Source organism: Trachypithecus francoisi, unplaced genomic scaffold, assembly GCF_009764315.1.
Source record: "Trachypithecus francoisi isolate TF-2019V2 unplaced genomic scaffold, Tfra_2.0 Lachesis_group10, whole genome shotgun sequence".
Lineage (NCBI taxonomy): Eukaryota > Metazoa > Chordata > Mammalia > Primates > Cercopithecidae > Trachypithecus > Trachypithecus francoisi.
Window position 1 is genome coordinate 83166959 of NW_022681455.1, and position 19128 is coordinate 83186086.

The following is a 19128-nucleotide window of genomic DNA, read 5'->3' on the forward strand; positions in this document are numbered from 1 at the left end:
TGTCTCAAAAAATAAAATAGGTGCAATTTCTTGGACCTTGCAGCCGATCTTCAGAGTTAGAGGCTCTAGGGATGGGCCCAGAAGCCTGCAACTTGAATGCCAGGGAATTCTTCCAGTAATATTGAGAAACACTGTTCCCTCTTTTTGTGGGCTCTTATACTAGGCATTGTTCTGGGCATCTATCCCCTGCCATCTGTGGTTTTTAAACTAGTGTACCGTATGCCAGACTCTGTGCTGGGGTTCTTTGCAGATGTTACTCATTTTATCTGCATAATAGCTTAGTCAAGTGGCCCAAGAGGCCCCTGTGTCCAAGAGAGTGAAAATTTACCAGACATGTACTGAACCTCAATTCCTGTGCTAGGCCCAGGGGATTCACTGGGTACTGGGCAGCTGGCTTCCCCTACAACAACACAGGAAAGTGCTCGCTGGGGGTGGGAGTAGAAGACACCTAGGACCTGATCTAGGGTTTGGTGAAGGGGCTGGGTATCCCATGTAGAAGGCTGGTAGGGATTGGAGAGGGTTAGTGCAGAGGAGATTGGTTCTTAGCTGAGGGAATGGCATGGGAAGGCAGGGAGACCAGAGAGGCCCCTGGACTCTGCACCTCTTTCTCCTTCCTGTCAGCTCTTCTTCCAGCATGGTGGGTCCTCTGAGCACTCTCCGGCCCCAGAGTACAGAGCCCTCGGTCCGCCTGGGTCCCACGTCCCTGACTGGCTCCTGGGCTCCTTGATTCTAACCATTTACAGTGACATCAGAAATTGGAACAGATCTAGGCTGGGCACAGTGGCTCACACCTGTAATCCCAGAACTTTGGAACCCCGAGGGGTGGATCATTTGAAGTCAGGAGTTAAAGACTAGCCTGGCCAACACGGTGAAACCCCATCTCTACAAAAAATACAAAAATTAGCCAGGTATGGTGGTACACGCCTGTAGTCCCAGCTACTCAGGAAGCTGAGGTGGGAGGATTGCTTGAACCCAGGAGGTGGAGGTTGCAGTGAGCCGAGATCATGCCACTGTACTCCAGGCCAACCAAACAGCGAGGCTCCGTCTCAAAAAATATATATAATAATACTGGTGCACAAAGCAAGTGTGTTTCCAGCGCATCAGGCATCCCCCCATCCCCGCCAACCTGGTCTGCTCCAGTCAAGGTGGGTTAAAAAAAAAAAAAGGGCCGGGCGCGGTGGCTCAAGCCTGTAATCCCAGCACTTTGGGAGGCCGAGACGGGCGGATCACGAGGTCAGGAGATCGAGACCATCCTGGCTAACACGGTGAAACCCCATCTCTACTAAAAATACAAAAAAAAAACTAGCCGGGCGAGGTGGCGGGCGCCTGTAGTCCCAGCTACTCGGGAGGCTAAGGCAGGAGAATGGCGTAAACCTGGGAGACGGAGCTTGCAGTGAGCTGAGATCCGGCCACTGCACTCCAGTCCGGGCGACAGAGCGAGACTCCGCCTCAAAAAAAAAAAAAAAAAAAAAAAGAAACGGATCTGGATCACAGGGCCTGGAGCACTAAGTGCTGGAGGTTGGGGGCTGGGAGAGCTGGTGAGAGACGAGGCAGAAGCCAGCTGGGGCAGCCTAGGAGCCCAGAGGACTTTTTAAAATTGTATTGTGGAGACAGGGTCTCTCTATGTCACCTGGGCTAGAGTGCAGTGGCATGATCATAGCTCACTGCAGCCTCGACCTCTCAGGCTCAAGCAGTCCCGCCTCAGCCTACTGAATAGCTGGGACTACAGACATGCACCACCATGTCAGGCTAATTTTTATTTTTTTCTGTAGAGATGGGGGTGTCACTGTGTTGCACAGGCTGGTCTCAAACTCCTGACCTCAAGTGATCCTCCTGCCTTGGCTTCTCAAAGCACTAGAATTACAGGTGTGAGCCACTGTGTCCAGCCCATTTCCATATCTTAACACTCACTTTATGTATGTCCTGTTCTGCTAACACAAGCTACCCTGCTCTAAGTGCTATTTGCATGCATCATCTTATCTCACGATTGTACAGTTGTACACAATACGACAGCCCTGTTACCGTCCTCATTCCCTAGAGAGGAAACAGGCCCAGAGAGGTGGCAGCCTGGCCAGTCTGGTTCCAGAGCCTGTACCTGAACACTTAACTGTACAGCACTTTCACACCAGCGGGCTTCTGAACGGTTGCATAGAAGGCCGGGCGTGGTGGCAGGCACCTGCAATCCCAGCTACTTGGGAGGCTGAGACAGGAGGATTGCTTGAACCCAGGAGGCAGAGGTCATAGTGAGCTGAGATCACACCATTGCACTCCAGCGTAGGTGACAGAGTGAGACTCTGTCTCAAAAACAAAAACAACAACAACAAAAAAATCGGTTTAACCTGGTCCTGCCACTGTGAATGGTGCTGTGGTAAATCATCTCGCACTTTTTGGGGGACACGTGTAGGATGAATGTTGAGGGGCTTAAAGCAGGACAGTGACAGGGACAGACCTGTGCTTGAAGAAGGTATTGCTGCACAAAACTGAGGTGTGGCAGGTGCAGTGGCTCACGCCTGTAATCCCAGCACTTTGGGAGGCCAAGGTGGGCGGATTACGAGTTCAGGAGATAGAGACCATCCTGCTTAACACGGTGAAACCCTGTCTCTACTAAAAATTACCTGGGCGTGGTGGCACGTACCTGTAGTTCCAGCTACTCAGGAGGCTGAGACAGGAGAATCGTCTGAACCCGGGAGGCGGAGGTTGCAGTGAACCAAGTTTGCCCTACTGCACTCCAGCCTGGCGACAGATGAGTCTCTGTCTCAAATAAACAAAAAACAAACAAAAGAAAAAACTGAGGTGTGTTTCCAGCTCATGAAGTACCCCCTACCTGGCCTGGTGCAGTCAAGGTAGGAGACTGGGTCAGGGGCTGTCCCTGCGCCTGCCCTGCAGCCCTTTCTCCTTCCTGTCAGCTCTTCCTCCAGCACATTGAGTCCTCTGCGCACACTCCAGTCCCAGAGCGCAGAGCCCTTGGCCTGCCTGACTCCCATGTCCCTGACTGGCTCCTAGGCGCTAACCATCTACAGTGACATCAGAAGACTGACTGTGTAGATCCAGCTACACTGAGTTGTTTTGTTTTGAGACAAGGTCTCATTCTGTCGCCCAGGTTGCAGTGCAGTAGCTCCATCTCGGCTCTTCACAACACCCACCTCCTGGGCTCAAGTGATCCTCCAGCTTCAGCCTCTTGAGTAGCTGGGACTACAGGCGGCACCATCACCCCCAGCTAATTATTTTTGTATTTTTTGTAGAGATGGGGTCTCCTTATGTTGCTCAGGTTGGTCTTGAATTCCTGGGCTCAAGTGATCCTCCCACCTCAACCTCCCAAAGTGCTGCAAATACAGGTATGAACCACCATGCCTGGCCATATGTGATTTTTTTTTTTTTTTCCCCGAGACAGAGTTTCACTCTTTTGCCCAGGCTGGAGTGAAGTGGTGCAATCTCGGCTCACCGCAACCTCTGCCCCTGGGGTTCAAGCGATTCTCCTGCCTCAGCCTCCTGAGTAGCTGAGATTACAAGTACCCGCCACCACACCCAGCTAATTTAGTATTTTTAGTAGAGACGGGGTTTCTCCATGTTGGTCAGGCTGGTCTCGAACTCCTGACTTCAGGTAATCCACCCGCCTCAGCCTCCCAAAGTGCCAGGACTGTAGGCGTGAGCCACTGCGCCCGGCCATATGTGATCTTAAAAAAGAGAGTTGGGGAGGAGAGTGTGAGCACGGCAGTCTAAAAGCATCTGCACCCGAGCATCCTGAGGCTTGTAGGGTAGCACTGAAGACTCACAGGAGGGCTTTTAAGTCCCCTTGGCCTACAGGGACATGGCTTGAAGTCAGTCTGGTGCCTGCGTTCCACGTCTAGTGGCTGGCCTGGGCTCAGGAGGAACCTGCAGAGCCCTTGATCTGGAGGTGGGGAGTGGGGAAAAGCTGAGCTGACCTGGACCCTGGAGTCTCTATATTTGATCTAGGGAACACGGTGGAGTCACATTATATGTGCAGTAATAGCCTTCTGGAATTTAGCTATATGCCTTCAGAATAAATGAATGAGCACCACGCCACTATGAAAGAAGTTTCATTTGTTTGTTTCACTCAATGACTCCGCCTCCGAGGGCAGGAGATCGGTACCTGTACTGTACATCTGCTGTTTCCCTAGGCAGTCTTCAGTCTTCAAGGCTCTCCTTCTGTGATTAAAAATAACCCTAGCTACTGTAACAAACTTCAAGATGTGTAGTGCCTCAAATGTGATAGTTTATTTCTAGACTGGGTGTGGTGGCACACGCCTGTAATCCCAGCACTTTGGGAGGCCGAAACAGGAGGATCACTTGAGGTCAGGAGCTTGAGACTAGCCTGGGCAACATAGCAAGTCCCCATCGCTACAAAAAAGTTAAAAAGTTGGCCGGGCGTGGTGGCTCACACCTATAATCCCAGCACTTTGGGAGGCCGAGGCGGGGGATCACCTGAGGTCAGGTGTTCAAGACCAGCCTGGCCAACATGGTGAAACCTAATCTCTACTAAAAATACAAAAATTAGCTGGGTGTGGTTGTGCATGCCTGTAGTCCCAGCTGCTTGGGAGGCTGAGGCAGGAAAATCGTTTGAACCCAGGAGGCGGAGGTTGCAGTGAGCCGAGATCGTGCCACTGCACTCTAGCTTGGTGGCAGAGTGAGACTCCGTCTCAAAAACAAAAAAAAAGAACACTATTTCTAACTCATATTAAATCTTAATCAGATGCTGGCGACTGGGAGACAGCTCTCCTGCAAGTTGTGATTCAGGGATTTGGGCATCTCCTGTTCTGTGGTTCTGCCATTTTCAACACGTGGCTCCTGGGACTGCCGGGCTTGTTTGCATCATGTAGGCAGATGATGTGCCTGGAGGTTGCCGGAGCCAAGTTATTATGGAAAGACAGGAAATTAGCACTTGTTACTTCCAATTCCATTCCATTGGCTACAACTCGATCACCACGCGGCAGCGTCTAAGGACAAGGGAAGCTGGGACACAGATTAGTTGTGGGTCTAAGAGGAAGAGGAAACTGACTTGGTAAACAACATCTTACCATGCTGAATGTGTTTCCTGTTGAAAGATACAGATTTTTCTTATAAAAGCGGTCCTTCCACACATCAATTACTTCGGTATTCGACCAAAGAAAAGTCATTTGTTCTAGCGCTAGACAAAAACAGGCTGTGTTGAACTTCATCAGAGCTCACACTGTTCTCTATGTATGTATGTTTTTTGAGACAGGGTCTCACTCTGTTGCCCAGGCTGGAGTCCAACGGTGCCGTCATAGCTCACTGCAGCCTCAAATTCCTGAGTTCAAGTGATCCTCCTGCTTCAGCCTCCTGAGTAACTGGGACTACAGGCACATGCCACCTCACCTGGCTAATTTAATCTAAAATAACTTTTTTTTTGGATTAGACATAGGCCCAATTTTTAAGGTATAAAAAACTAGGGCTGGGCACTGTGGCTCATGCCTGTAATCCCAGCACTTTGGGAGGCCGAGGCGGGCAGATCACCTGAGGTCAGGAGTTCGAAACCAGCCTGGCCAACATGGTGAAACCTCATCTCTACTAAAAATACAAAAATTAGCTGGGTGTGGTGGCAAGCACCTGTAATTCCAGCTACTTGGGAGGCTGAGGCAGGAGAATCGCTTGAACCCAGGAGGCAGAGGTTGAAGTGAGCCAAGATCGTGTCATTGTACTCCAGCCTAGGCAGCAGTAGCAAAACTGTCTCAAAAAAAAAAACCCAAAAAATACAAAAAGTAGCCAGGTGTGGTGGCAAATGCCTGTAATCCCCGCTACTCAGAAGGCTGAGGTGGGAGAATTGCTTGAACCTGGGAGGCAGAGGTTGCAGTGAGCCAAGATCATACTACTGCACTCCAGCCTGGGTGACAAAGCGAGACTCTAAAAAAAAAAAGAAAAAAAATTCAATATATGTTATATTTCAGGCTTCTTTCAGAAAACAGGTTGCTTTGGGCAACCCCAAGCCCCTGGGATGAAATTCAAAATAAATTTAAAATTAAAAAATTAATCTAAAAAAATATATATATTTTGAGAGAGAGGCTCACTATATTTCCAGCAAGTCCCGTCTTCCCCACTCTATGGCCTGTGCTGGGCCCCTCTTCATGCATATAATTTTTTTTGAGATGGAGTTTTGCCCTCTCCCAGGCTGGGGTGCAGTGGTGTGATCTCGGCAGACTGCAGCCTCCACCTCCGGGTTCAAACGATTCTCCTGCCTCAGCCTCCTGAGTAGCTGGAATTACAGACATGTGCCACCAAGCCTAGTTTTTTTTTTTTTTTTGCATTTTTAGTAGAGCCGGGGTTTCACCATATTGGCCAGGCTGGTCTTGAACTCCCAACCTCAGGTGATCCATCTGCTTCGGCCTCCCAAAGTGCTGGGATAACAGGCATGAGCCACCACACCCAGCCCCGTGCATACAATTTAGAGCAGTTTCCCCTGTGACCTATGGGATCTTACAATCCTGTGAGGTATACGAAGTAGTCAGGATAGGCTAGGTTATGCTGTGGTAACAAAACCCCCCAAGTCTCAGTTGCTTAATACAGCAAACATTTCTCACTCCTGCCACACGTCTGTTGCAGGTCAGCCGTGGCTGCGCCTCACGCCATCTTCTCCCTGGGACCCAGGCAGTTGGAGCAGCCTCCACTGGGAACATTGCTGGTCACCCATTTATATGGAAGAGGGAAGAGCGGGCATGTGATGTCATTCCCCCATTCCCTGAAACGGGGATGTCGTCTCCCCATTTCACTGGGGAGAGCCAAAGCCTGATCACCAACTGAGGTCCACGTGGAGACATCAAGGCATGGATTGGAAATGAGTCCAGGGCTCTTAGGTGAGGTCAGAGCTGGAGTAATGGATTCGGAGGTCAGTGGTATAGAGACCATCTAAGGTCATGCGACTGGACAAGAATGTCGGCATGAGAAGTGGGCCTCAGGGAAACCACAAATTAGAGGCTGAGAGAAGCGAGAAAGAAAACTAGAACAGGTGACATCAGGAAAGCTCAGCATGGGAGGAATGGCCAACTGTGCCAAGTGACCGATCAACTACTGGATTTAGCAACGGGACATTACTGGTGACACCGAATAGAGCCGTTTCTGTAACGTAAGGGGCAGAAACAGAAGCTGCCTGGGGTGGTTTTTTTTTTTTTTTTTTTTGAGTTGGAGTTTTGCTTTTGTTGCCCAGGCTGGAGTACAATGGCGCGATCTCGCTCACTACAACCTCCGCCTCCTGGGTTCAAGCGATTCTCCTCCATCAGACTGCCAAGTAGCTGGGATTACAGGCACCCACCACCACACCTGGCTAATTTTTGTATTTTTAGTAGAGACAGGGTTTCACCATGTTGGGCAGACTTGTCTTAAACTCCCGACCTCAGGTGATCTACCCGCCTTGGCCTCCCAAAGTGCTGGGATTACAGGTGTGAGCCACCATGCCTGGCCCTATCTGGAGTGGTTTGAAGAGATGAGAGATGAGAAATGTAAAGTGAGACCACAGAGAACTCTGGAAAAATTTAGCTGTGATGGAAAAAGGAGAGGTGGGAGGTAGAGGGGCTCATAGGGTTAAGGGAGTTGTTTTATATGGACAGAGTAGACATGTCTATATCCTGATGATGATGATGCAGGACAGAAGAAATTGTTGGCATATCAGCTGGGTGCAGTGGCTCACACCTGTTATCCCAACCCTTTGGGAGGCCGAGGCAGGTGGATCACTTGAGATCAGGAGTTCATGACCAGTCTGGACAACATGGCAAAACCTCATGTCTACGAAAAATACAAAAATTAGCAGGGCATGGTGGTGCATGACTGTCGTCCCAGCAACTCAGGAGGCTGAGGCAGGAGAATCACTTGAATCCACCAGGCAGAGGTTGCAGTGAGCTGAGATCACACCACTGCACTCCAACCTGGTTGACAGAGCGAGACTCAGTCTCAAAAAAAAAGAAAAGAAAAAAAAATTGACAGCACAGGAGAGGACGGCAATCAGGGAAGGAATGCAGCCCTCCCTCCTAGAGCCCAAGGAGAGGAACCCAGAGTGGGAACAGGAAGGAGGACAGAGTACAGATGCCAGCAGTTTGTTAGGTTTGTTGCTGGGAAGGGCCTTCCTACCCAATTTGCTTCTATTTTCTCAAAGAGGTGAGAGAAAGTGGGCAGGGGTGTAGGTGGCTGAGAGGAGAGGTGGTGTGAATGGTTGTCTCGAAGCGGATCGCACACAAGACAGAGCAGCACAGTCCGAGGAGCTGCACCTCCCTCAATATTTGTTCCCATGAGCTTAAAATAAGATCAGTCAGCTCCGTGGGGTGTTCCTCCTCCAGCAACGTGCAGCTGGTCAGGGGCAGGGCAGAGAGGGAGGGAAGTGATTTCAGTGGGGATAGGGCTTTTTCCACTAAATATTACAGGGAGGGGAAGATGAGGGAGTTAGGGAGGCTTTTAGGGGTTTTTTATAGAGACAGGGTATCCCTCTGTCACCCAGGCTGGAGTGCAGTGATATGATCATAGCTCACTGTGGCCTCCAACTTCTGGGCTCACGCAATCCTCTCACCTTAGCCTCCCAAGTAGCTGGGAACACAGATGCATGCCACAATATTTTTTTTTTTTTTTTTTGTAGAGATGGGGGTCTTGCTATGTTGCCCAGGCTGGTCTCGAACTCCTAGTCTCAAGTGATCCTCGTTCCTTGGCCTCCCAAGGTGCTGGGGTTACAGGCCTAAGCTCCTGCACTGGGTCCCTAGAATCTTTTTACTTCCTCGGCAGAGACGGGGCGGGCCTGCCACCTACAACTCTACCTGGCCCTAAAGGGCTGGTGCACCCAGCCTGACTGCACCTGGATCCTTCTTTCAAATGAGGACCCCTTACTGGTTGTCGGGGAGAGAGTAGGATAAGGGCACCCCCCCTTCAGTGCTCCCAAAGAGCCCAGACCAGAAGCTCAAGGAGATGCCCAATTTCTACTGCCCTAGGCAGGGTCCTCCTCCCCAACCTGACACCCCGACCTAGGAAGGGAGAAGTGCACAGCACCAGGTGCAAGCCTGGCACGTCCAATGGCGCTGCGGGCGCTACCAGCCGGTGGCGCCGGAGAGCGCCTCCCCGATGGGAAGCTGGGCTGCATCTGACACAGCTGAAGGGTTAGAGGCTGAGAGCTACCGCGCAGCTGGGCTCCTGGAGAACCGGTGGTGAGATGTGGCCATTGTGGGCCCCATGGCCCCACCCGTGGCATCACCGCGCCTATCTGGGCTCTAGGAAGCCGGCAGCCACTCCGTGCACAAGGCTTTGGGGCCACATTCCTACTGGGTGACTTCCAGCTCATCCTCCCCCTGCCTTGGGGTCTTCTCCCCTTTATGGAGAACAGTTTCCTGTAACTATCTAAAGATGTCGGCCGGGCATGGTGGCTCACACCTGTAATCCCAGCACTTTGGGAGGCCAAGGCACGTAGATCGCCTGAGGTTGGGAGTCCGAGACCAGCCTGGCCAACATGGTGAAACCCCGTCTCTACTAAAAAGTACAAAAATTAGCCGGGCGTGGTGGCACGTGCCTGTAATCCCAGCTACTCAGGAGGCTGAGTCAGGAGAATCACTTGAACCTGGGAGACGGAGGTTGCAGTGAAAAGAGATGGCGCCATTGCACTCCAGCCTGGGTGACAGAGCAAGACTCCATCTCGAAAAACAAAAAGATGTCAGGAACACCTCCCCTCCCCACCATTAAGCTCTCTGTTGACCCCAACCAATGTCAGACAAGAGAAAAGCGTTGAGATTTTAAATGCCCAGAAACTTCCATTGTATTAATCAGGGGTTAGCGCAGTACAGGCACCACGTGGTTGTCTCCAGGAGCTTGAGGAGCCTGAGCAGACTGGGGGGACATCCCCTCCCTGGGGCTGGGCCCACTGGCCACCCTTCTGCCCAGGGGCTGACCCTCGGGCCCCATCCCCAGCAGCCCAAAGGCTGTGCTGAAGAGGTTGATGGGAGTGGAGCCATCGGTGATGAGGGTTGATTTCAGGCCCAGGGACTGGAGCAGTTTTACCTGGAAGGCGAGAACAAGAGGAAGTTTAGATGGGTGTCAAACCCTGGCCACTTCAAAGTGACCCTCCTTAAGTCAGCTGATATATATATATATATATTTTTTTTTTTTTTTGAGACGGAGTCTCGCTCTGTTGCCCGGGCTGGAGTGCAGTGGCCGGATCTCAGCTCACTGCAAGCTCCGCCTCCCGGGTTTACGCCATTCTCCTGCCTCAGCCTCCCGAGTAGCTGGGACTACAGGCGCCCGCCACCTCGCCCGGCTAGTTTTTTGTATTTTTTAGTAGAGACGGGGTTTCACTGTGTTAGCCAGGATGGTCTCGATCTCCTGACCTCATGATCCGCCCGCCTCAGCCTCCCAAAGTGCTGGGATTACAGGCTTGAGCCACCGCGCCCGGCCAAGTCAGCTGATTTGAAGGGTCATCTCCCCTGCATTTGACCACCCTGCTTGACTGCCTTGGAAACGCTTGTCACAGACTGGTGTCCCATCCATTTCCTGTCTCCTCCAAGCTCTGGCTCACTGCTGGGTCTAGTAAAGTGCCTGATGTTGATGCAGCGTGACACTGCGTGAATGACCTGTGATGCAGGGACAGGTCACTCACCCCTCCCTTCCCCACCATCTTTCCAGATGTTGTGTTTTCCGCCTTGGCTCTGCCTTCCTGGTTCCAAGGTTGGTCCTGAAACCAACACGCCTTCCCCAACTCTCACCTGCATCTCAGGCCCAGCCACAGCAAGGTCCCTGATGGTGCTGGGGCCTATGGCCTCTGTCATCTGCTTGAACTTCTTCACCTCCACCTCGGCCAGCTGCTGAGCCTTGCTCACCTCCAGCTCCAGCTGGGCCCGAGCATAGACCAGTTCCAGCTCTCGGACCTTCTGGACCCGCTGGAGCTCAGCCTCCTGGAAGGGGAAAAATCCAGCATTATTTTTTGACCCAGGCTGGAATGCAGATCAGGACTCACTGCAGCTTTGAACTCCTGGCTCAAAGGATCCTCCTGCCTTAGCCTCCTGGGTAGCTGGGACTACAGGCACATGCCACCACACCCAACCAACTAAATTTTGTTTTATGTAGAGATGAGGTCTTGCTATGTTACCCAGACTGGTCTTGAATTGGTCTCGACCTGACTTCAAATGATCCTCCCACCTCAGCTTTCCAAACTGCTGGGGTTACAGGTATGAGGCACCACACTAGGTCTTTTTTTTTTTTTTTTTTTTGAGACGGAGTCTCGCTCTGTCACCCAGGTTGGAGTGCAGTGGCCAGATCTCAGCTCACTGCAAACTCCGCCTCCCAGGTTCACGCCATCCTGCCTCAGCCTCCCGAGTAGCTGGGACTACAGGCGCCCGCCACCACGCCCGGCTAGTTTTTTGTATTTTTTTTAGTAGAGACGGGGTTTCACCATGTTAGCCAGGATGGTCTCGATCTCCTGACCTCGTGATCCGCCCATCTCGGCCTCCCAAAGTGCTGGGATTACAGGCTTGAGCCACTGTGCCCGGCCTAGGTCTCTTTTTACATTTATTTTTATTTACTTATTTTTGAGGTGGAGTTTTGCTCTTGTTGCCCAGGCTGGAGTATAGTGGCACAATGTTAGCAATATGCAGCCTCCACCTCCTGGGTTCAAGCGATTCTCCTGCCTCAGACTACTGAGTAGCTGGGATTACAGGCGCATGCCACCACACCCAGCTAATTTTTTGTATTTTTAGTAGAGATGGGGTTTTACCATATTGGCCAGGCTGGTCTTGAACTCCTAACCTTAGGTGATCCACCCACCTCGGCCTCCCAAAGTGCTGGGATTACAGGCGTGAGCACCCGGCCTCTTAATGGGATTTTGAGCATTAAATAAGATCATGCGTGTGAAGCACACGCAGCGCTTGTGCCAAGGTGGACAGTGCATGAGCGCCCAGCTGCAAAATGGGTGTTCTAATCCTTACCTTCCAGCAATGGAGTCAACGAATCCTACAAGGCAATGGACTTTGTCAAATACAAATACTTGCATGGGATGCTGGGGGACCTGGTGTCCTATACAGTCTCAGGGACTGTAGGCAATGGGTCTTCTCCAGGTCTCAAGGCCACTCCCTTCTTGATGCCTCCTCCTACTCACCGTCTCGATGGCCAAGGCCTGTGCTTTCAGCTTGGCCTGCAGCACAGACCCTTCTCCCTCAATCCGGGCTGCCTCTGCACGGGACTCGGCCTCCGCCTTGGCAGTCCCGGTGCTCTCCACGGCCATGCTGGAGAGAAGGCAGAGTCAGGTAAGACCCGGGAGACAGCCCAGTCCCCTCATGGCCTTGACTTATGCTGTAGCCGTGCACTGTCTCATCCACACCCCCCAACCCTGGCCTGCTGCCCCCACCGGCTGCCGTCCCAAGACTCTCAGCTGCTGCCAGTCTCCTCCTCTAGTTTTCAACCCACCTCAGAGCCTCCAGCTCTAAGAGTTCCTTGCGAGCTTTCTCAGCTTCTGACTGGTCCAGGATCTTCTGCCGCTCAAGCCGGCCGCGGGCTTCCTGCTCCAGTCTCTGAGCCTCATGCCTGGAGGAGACAGAGTGCAGGTGAGAGGCTGGCATTGGGCTGGAGCAGGAACAGGAGCACCAAGGGCAGAGACCACCAACGAAACCGGTGCCCGGGACAGACCCCGGCCCCTAGAAGGCACCTGATACGCAACTCAACCCAGAATGGTATATGCGTCACAAGCCAGTGTCATTCTAGGCCCGACAAATGCAGGCATGACCATAGTCCCTGCTTTCACGCCCCTTGAGTGGGGGAAAAAACAAGTACACAAGGAGGATTTCAGACAGTGACAAGTATCTTGAAGGTAGTAAAGTGGGAGAGACCAGGCAAAGAGGTTGCTATGCAGCTGTGAGAGAAAGAAAACGGTTCCCCAAGGAGGGGATCTTTGGGCTGAAACTAGGAGGAGCCTGCCTGGAAGGGAGCCTGGGGGCCGGTGGGGGGAAGCTTTCTGGGCAGCAGGAACAGCCATTGCAAAAGACCTTCAGGTAGGTCCAAGCTGTGCATTGAAGGAGCAGAGGAAGCCAGTGGCGCTGGAACATGTCAGCTGGAACAAGTTCTGGGGGCAAGGAACATGGAAGGGGGAGGCTAGAAGGCAAATTGCGGGAGGTCGGCTGGACCTGCAGGACAGAGTTTGGGTCTTATCACATGCAAGATGAGAGGCTGCAGGAATCACATCTGATATGTGCTTTTTTTTTTTTTTTTCTTTTGCGACAGGGTCAGTCTCCCAGGCCTGTTGCTCAGGCTGGAGTGCAGTGGCGTAATCATGGCTCACTGCAGCCTCAAACTCCTGGCTTCAAGTGATCTTCCTGCCTCAGCCTTTCACAGTGCTGTGATTACAGGCATGGGCCACCGCGCCCAGCCTAATTCACATTTTAAGTGGGTCACCAGATCTGTCGGGTAGAGAATAGATCCTTGGGGGTAGAGATGGCAGAAGGCAGTCCATAGGGGATGCCAGGTTATCCAGGTCCCAGCAGTGGCCTGCCATGGGCATTATGGGCAGCCGAGCTCCCAGCCTCACTCACTTGGCCGCTGCTTCCTGGGAGTTGGTGGTGATCTCGATGGCCAGCTGGACGCTGCGTTGCAGGGCGTCCCGGGTTCGCTGATCCACAGGCTCCACCGACTGCACGTCCACACTGCTGACCACCAGCCCGTTTTGGGGGAAGACAGCCCGGTCCCGGGGCCTGGGCAGGGCCATGCCGTCGGGGCCCTTGGCTTCTGAGGTCTCAAAGCCAAAGACGGCAGTGCGAATGATGCGGGCTGAGTTCTTATGGAAGTCATCGAAAGTGACAGAGGCCACGGCCCCCCGCACCCGGGATGCGATGGCCTTGCAGGCATCACCTACAAAGTCTGGCACTGAAAAGAGCTTGGCCATCTCTTGGGGGTCCTTCCGATCATTCACCTCAAAGTGCCTGTGAACAAACAGGCCCAGAATGGGGAAGCTGCTTTTACCCAGGAATCTCTCTCTTTTTTAGAAGAGACAAGGTCTTGCCATGTTACCCAGGCTGGTCTTGAACTCCTGGGCTCAGGCAACCCTCCCACCTCAGCCTCCCAAAGTGCTGGGACTACACATGTGATCATGCCCAGCCAGCAACTCTCTCCGAGAAGAACTTCAACACTCACCCTGTGTGGCTGGGCAGGGTCCCTCACAATAGAGAGTGCTAATATATGCCTGGTAAGATCCTAAAAACTTAACACATGTTCTCCTTTAATCTGCTCGGCCACCCTATGAGATGGCGATGATCACCACCCCCATTTTACAGATGAGGAAGTAGAGGTCCAGAGAAGTCAAGTGGCTGGCCCAAGACTTGCCATATAACATGTGACAAGCCAGAAAACTGAACCAGGCACCTGCTTCTGGGGCCTGTGCTCTTAACTATGATGCTATAGTACTTGGGAATACGTCAGCAGCTGCCTGCCGCCATCAGGGCACTGACTGCTCTAAGCTAAGAGGCGAGGGGCATGCTTGGGAGTGTTGAACATTCTTTTTGGAGACAGATTCTCGCTCCATCTCCCAGGCTGGAGTGCAGTGGCACAAACTGGATTCACTGCAACCTCCGCCTCCTGGGTTCAAACGATTCTCCTGCCTCAGCCCCTTGAGTAGCTGCGACTACAAGCTGGGACTACAGGTGCCCACAACCACTCCTGGCTAATTTTTGTATTTTTAGTACAGACAGGGATTCACCATGTTGGCCAGGCTGGTCTCAAACTCCTGACCTCAAGTGATCTGCCTGCCTCAGTCTCCCAAAGTGCTGGGATTATAGGCATGAGCCACCACGCCCGACTTTTCTTTTTTCCTTCTTCCTTCCTTCAAGACAGGGTCTCTGTGGGTCTCTGTTGTCCAGGCTGGAGTGTGGAGGCACAATCATAGCTCACTGCAGCCTCAAATTCCTGGGCTCGGGCAATTCTCCCAACTCAGCCTTCCAAGTAGTTGGGTCTATAGACATGTACCACCATGCCCAGCTAGTTTATAAAATTTTTTTGTAGAAAGTCTTGCTATGTTGCTCAGCCTGGTCTCAAACTCCTGGCAGTCCTCCCGCCTCAGCCTCCCAAAGTGCTGGGATCACAGGTGTGAGCCACCGTGCCTGGTCATGAACACTGTTTCTGTATATGACTTATCTCACCCAATCCTAATAGCTGCTATTGAGCTCTGACCAATATAGGCACTGTTCTAATGCTCATTGCATCCTTTCAATGGCCTTGTGAAGGAGGTAATGCTGTCTTCCTCATGTTACAGATAGGGAAACTGAGGAAAGCACCCTGTCCCTTGTCCAGGTCCATAGGCTGCAAACAGCAGGGCTGGGGTGCAGGCCAGGGTGGTCAGTTTCAGAGCTTGTGTTCTCGCTACTCACTCGCACTGCCCACTCCCGCCGGCTGTGTCCCATGCATCTTTTAACAGCCTGGCAGTTAAACATTTGACTGCATGCACACTGGGAGCTTAGCTGGGGTAGTGTCCTGCTACTGGATCCATGAGTCCTGACTCCAAGAGGTGAGCCCAAGCCTTCCCTGGATTTGCGTGAACTCCTGGGTTCCCTCTTGACCTTGGCACTGAATGAGGTGTCCTGCCCTCATGAGGAGCCCAGCACTTGAGCAGGCACCTCCTTTTTTTGGGGTTCCTAGGCTGCACCCAGCAGGAACCATCACCCACTGCTTATCTGTTTTTTTTTTTGTTTAGAAACAGGATCTTGTTCTGTCACCCAGGCTGGAGTACAGTGGGGCCATCACGGCTCACTGCAGCCTGGACCTCCTAGGCTCAAGCGATCCTCCCACCTCAGCCTCCCAAAGTGCTAGGATTCCAGGAGTGCACCCCCGTGCCCTGTCCCCGTTTTTACCAGTTGTAGGCCAGCTGCAGTTGCAGCCTGGCATGATCCGCCGTCTCAATGGTGATGACGTCTGTGAAGAAGTCAGGCCCCAGCAGCAGGCAGAGCGCACGGCGGGCATGGGGACGCTTGGGCCGCCCAGCCGAGAGGGACAACACCGTGAACTGCTCCTCAGGACCCAGCGACACCAGCTCAGGCCCAAAGACCACGCTGCAGAGACAGCCAGGAGTCAGAGTCAGACCTGTGGAGAGCCGCCCCCTACACCCTGCCCTGCCAGCGCTCACCGGGCTCGCTTCTCTCGGTAGTCGTACACCTGCACGGCAGCGTTGTGGGGCACGCGGTAGCTGACCACGCGGGTCTTGTTCCGGGGCGCCAAGGGCTGGAGGCTCTTAGCTGTGTCCTTCTCACCTCTGTCTGCCAGAGGGTCCTGCCCCTTGTTCAGCAGCTCCTCCACCCCGGGAGGCAGCTCCTTCTCCCACAGGACTTCGTCCTGGGTCAGCATGTAGGTGCTTCCAATCACAGCGCGTACCTTGAGACAAGGACAGGGAGGGACGCTGCCCGTAAGGGTGGAAGGGAGGAAGATCCACCCAGCTGTCCTGAAGCACAGCCCGTCCATAGAAGGCGTGGTGCGAGGTTAAACACCTTCTCTGCCGGGAGGCCAGGCACCAGCCCGGGTTTGCCATCTGTTGGCCCTATCATCATGGGCTAACTACCTCACCCCTTGGGCTTCAGTTTCCTCCTCTGTCAAGTGGACTTGACAGTGGCTACCTTGCAGGGTCTAGGGGTGAATGACATCTCACATGTCTAGCTCAAACGCTCTTGGCACAGAGAAGGTGCTCAATGTTATTTCTAGAATCTTCCTTCATGGGGCAGTTTGGAGGGCACCCCAGGGACGGTGAAGTAGGTCATGTACATGGATGCTCCCTCGGATTCCGAGCTGGACTTCCAGCTTGGATTCTTAGAGAAGGTTGGAGATGTGGCCCGAGGTCAAATCAAGGTCAAGGTTTTAGATGAAGCAGCAAAAATGAAAGATTCCACTGGGATATGGGCATGAGGGAGGAGGTCCTTCCTGTTCCCTGGCCACCCCAACAGACCTTTATATGCTGGGAACCAGGTCTGCTGTGGGACAGGGTCCCTGTCCTAAACCCCCGCTTGTCCTCTTAGTAGAGGTTCTAATTTTTTTTTTGAGATGGAGTCTCACTCTGTCGCCCTGGCTGGAGTGCAGTGGTGTGATCTTGGCTCACTGCAACCTCTACCTCCCAGCTCAAGCAGTTCTCCTGGCTCAGCCTCTCAAGTATCTGGGACTACTCGGACCACCACCACGCCTGGCTAATGTTTGTATTTTTAGTAGACAGGGTTTCACCATGTTGGCCAGGCTAGTCTCGAACTCCTGCCCTCAGGTGATTCGCCCGCCTCAGCCTCCCAAAGTGCTGAGATTACAGGCGTGAGCCACCGCATCTGGTCGGTTCTAACATTTCAAATGAGATATTTAAGTCAGGATGGCAAACACTCCACATAGTACCTTCCCCCAACCATACAGTCAACCTGATGTGGCTCTCCATGCTACTGAAGTCCCTGCCCACCTCTCCCACACACCCAGAAAAAGCCACCACCAAGGCCAAGGCCACGTGGCAGCACCACCACCCACCCCCAGCCATTACCTTTCCAGTCTTGACATCCTGCACATAGATGCCCTCATTCTCATCTAGAGGGATGGCCTGGCGCTCCTCCACCACCTCCACCTTGGCAGATGGCACATACTCCAGGGGTCCACGGATGAGCCAGTGGTCCCCAGCCTGGTGTGAGACTTTCTCTTCATCCTCCCCCTCCTCCAGGGGCTGCAGGGCCCTCAGCAGCAGCCCTTGCTGCTCCGACAGCACGTACACATCCTGGATGCCTTGTTCTAGCTGCTCTCCCGGCTGGAGGAAAAAAGACTTCTCTCCCTAGTGGGGAGACGTCCGGTTAGGGGCAGTGCCTTTAGGGTTGCGGGTGCCTCCGATGGCACCTCCCCAGCCCCGTGCTGCCTCAGGCCTGTGTGGAGGACAGGAGCCCCAGAAGCCCGCCACCACCCCCACATAATACAGTGAGGCACTGTCTGGACTGGGAGGCTCTACACAAACGTCTGCCGAATCTCATCTGCTCAAACGTGTCCTTGAAAGATTCCATAAACTGTCAGAACCTGGATCCACGCAAGCTAAACCCTTAAAAAAAAACCTGTTTTTTCTTCTTTCTCCGGGCTTTGTTTTCTAGAGATGGTGTAACCTAGGGCTCAACAAACTCTGATTTTCAGGCCAAATCTGGATTCTGCCTTTTTTTTTTTTTTTTGAGACAGTCTTGCTCTGTTGGCCAGGCTGGAGTGCAGTGAGTGGCATGATCTCAGCTCTCTGCAGCCTCAACCTTCCAGGCTCGAGCAATCCTCCCAGCACAGCCTCCCAAGGAGCTGGGACTACAGATGCGCGTCACCACACCCGGCTAATTTTTGTGTGCTTCGTAGATGATGGGGTTTTGCCATGTTGCCTAGGCTGGTCTCAAAGTCCTGGACTCAAGTGATCTGCCCACCTCAACTTCCCAAAGTGCTGGGATTATAGACGTGGGCCACCATGCCCAGCACTGCCTTTTAAAAAAAAATTTTATTGAGATATAATCCACATATGAAATTTTCCCATCTAGAGTATACAATTCACAATTCAGTTGTTTTAGTATTCTCAGAGTTGTCCAACCATCACTACTATGTTAAGTCTAGAATATTTTCATCATCACCCTGAAAAGAAATCCTGTACCTAGAAGTTACTTCTACTCCCTACCCACCCCACCCATCACGAGTCTATTTTATGTGTTTACCTATTCTGGACATTTCATATAAATGGAATCATGCAATATGTGGCCTTTGATGTCTAGTTTTTTTTTTTTTTTTTTTTGAGATGGAGTCTCGCTCAGCAGCCCAGGCTGGAGTGCAGTGGTGGGATCTTGACTCACTGCAACTACTGTCTCCCGGGTTCAAGGGATCCTCCCCTCTCAGCCTCCCGAGGAGTAGCTGGGATTACAGGCACCCGCCATCATGCCCAGCTAATTTTTGTATTTTAGCAGAGATGGTGTTTCACCATGTTGGCCAGGCTGGTCTTGAACTCCTGACCTCAGGGGATGTGCCCGCCTCAGCTTCCTAAAGTGTTAGGATTACAGGCGTGAACCACCGTGTCCGGCCAGCTTCTTTCACTTAGCATAACGTTTTCAATTTTATCCACGTTGTATCACCTATAAGTATGTCATTTCTTTCTTTTTTTTCCCCCCTAGAGACAGGATCTCATTCTATTGCCTCAGGCTG

The 19128-nt window shown here is 52.5% G+C and overlaps 1 protein-coding gene and 1 long non-coding RNA gene across 2 annotated transcripts in view; one reads left to right on the plus strand and one right to left on the minus strand.

Annotated features, from left to right (window-relative positions):
• The first annotated feature begins 6303 nt into the window (after positions 1 to 6303).
• LOC117087634 lies at positions 6304 to 14490 on the plus strand. The gene is made up of 2 exons (XR_004438871.1): positions 6304 to 6827; positions 12045 to 14490. It is a non-coding gene; the product is annotated as an uncharacterized LOC117087634 (long non-coding RNA).
• Positions 9724 to 19128, minus strand: part of MVP (major vault protein) — a 29367-nt gene continuing 19962 nt past the window's right edge. The window contains exons 8-15 of the mRNA XM_033218077.1: positions 17468 to 17749; positions 16091 to 16335; positions 15819 to 16016; positions 13512 to 13898; positions 12394 to 12510; positions 12086 to 12212; positions 10698 to 10886; positions 9724 to 9996 (exon numbers count right to left, since the gene is read on the minus strand). Of these exons, the coding sequence (XP_033073968.1) occupies positions 9769 to 9996; positions 10698 to 10886; positions 12086 to 12212; positions 12394 to 12510; positions 13512 to 13898; positions 15819 to 16016; positions 16091 to 16335; positions 17468 to 17749 (1773 nt within the window). The 3' untranslated portion in view covers positions 9724 to 9768. The remainder of the gene's footprint in view (positions 9997 to 10697; positions 10887 to 12085; positions 12213 to 12393; positions 12511 to 13511; positions 13899 to 15818; positions 16017 to 16090; positions 16336 to 17467; positions 17750 to 19128) is intronic.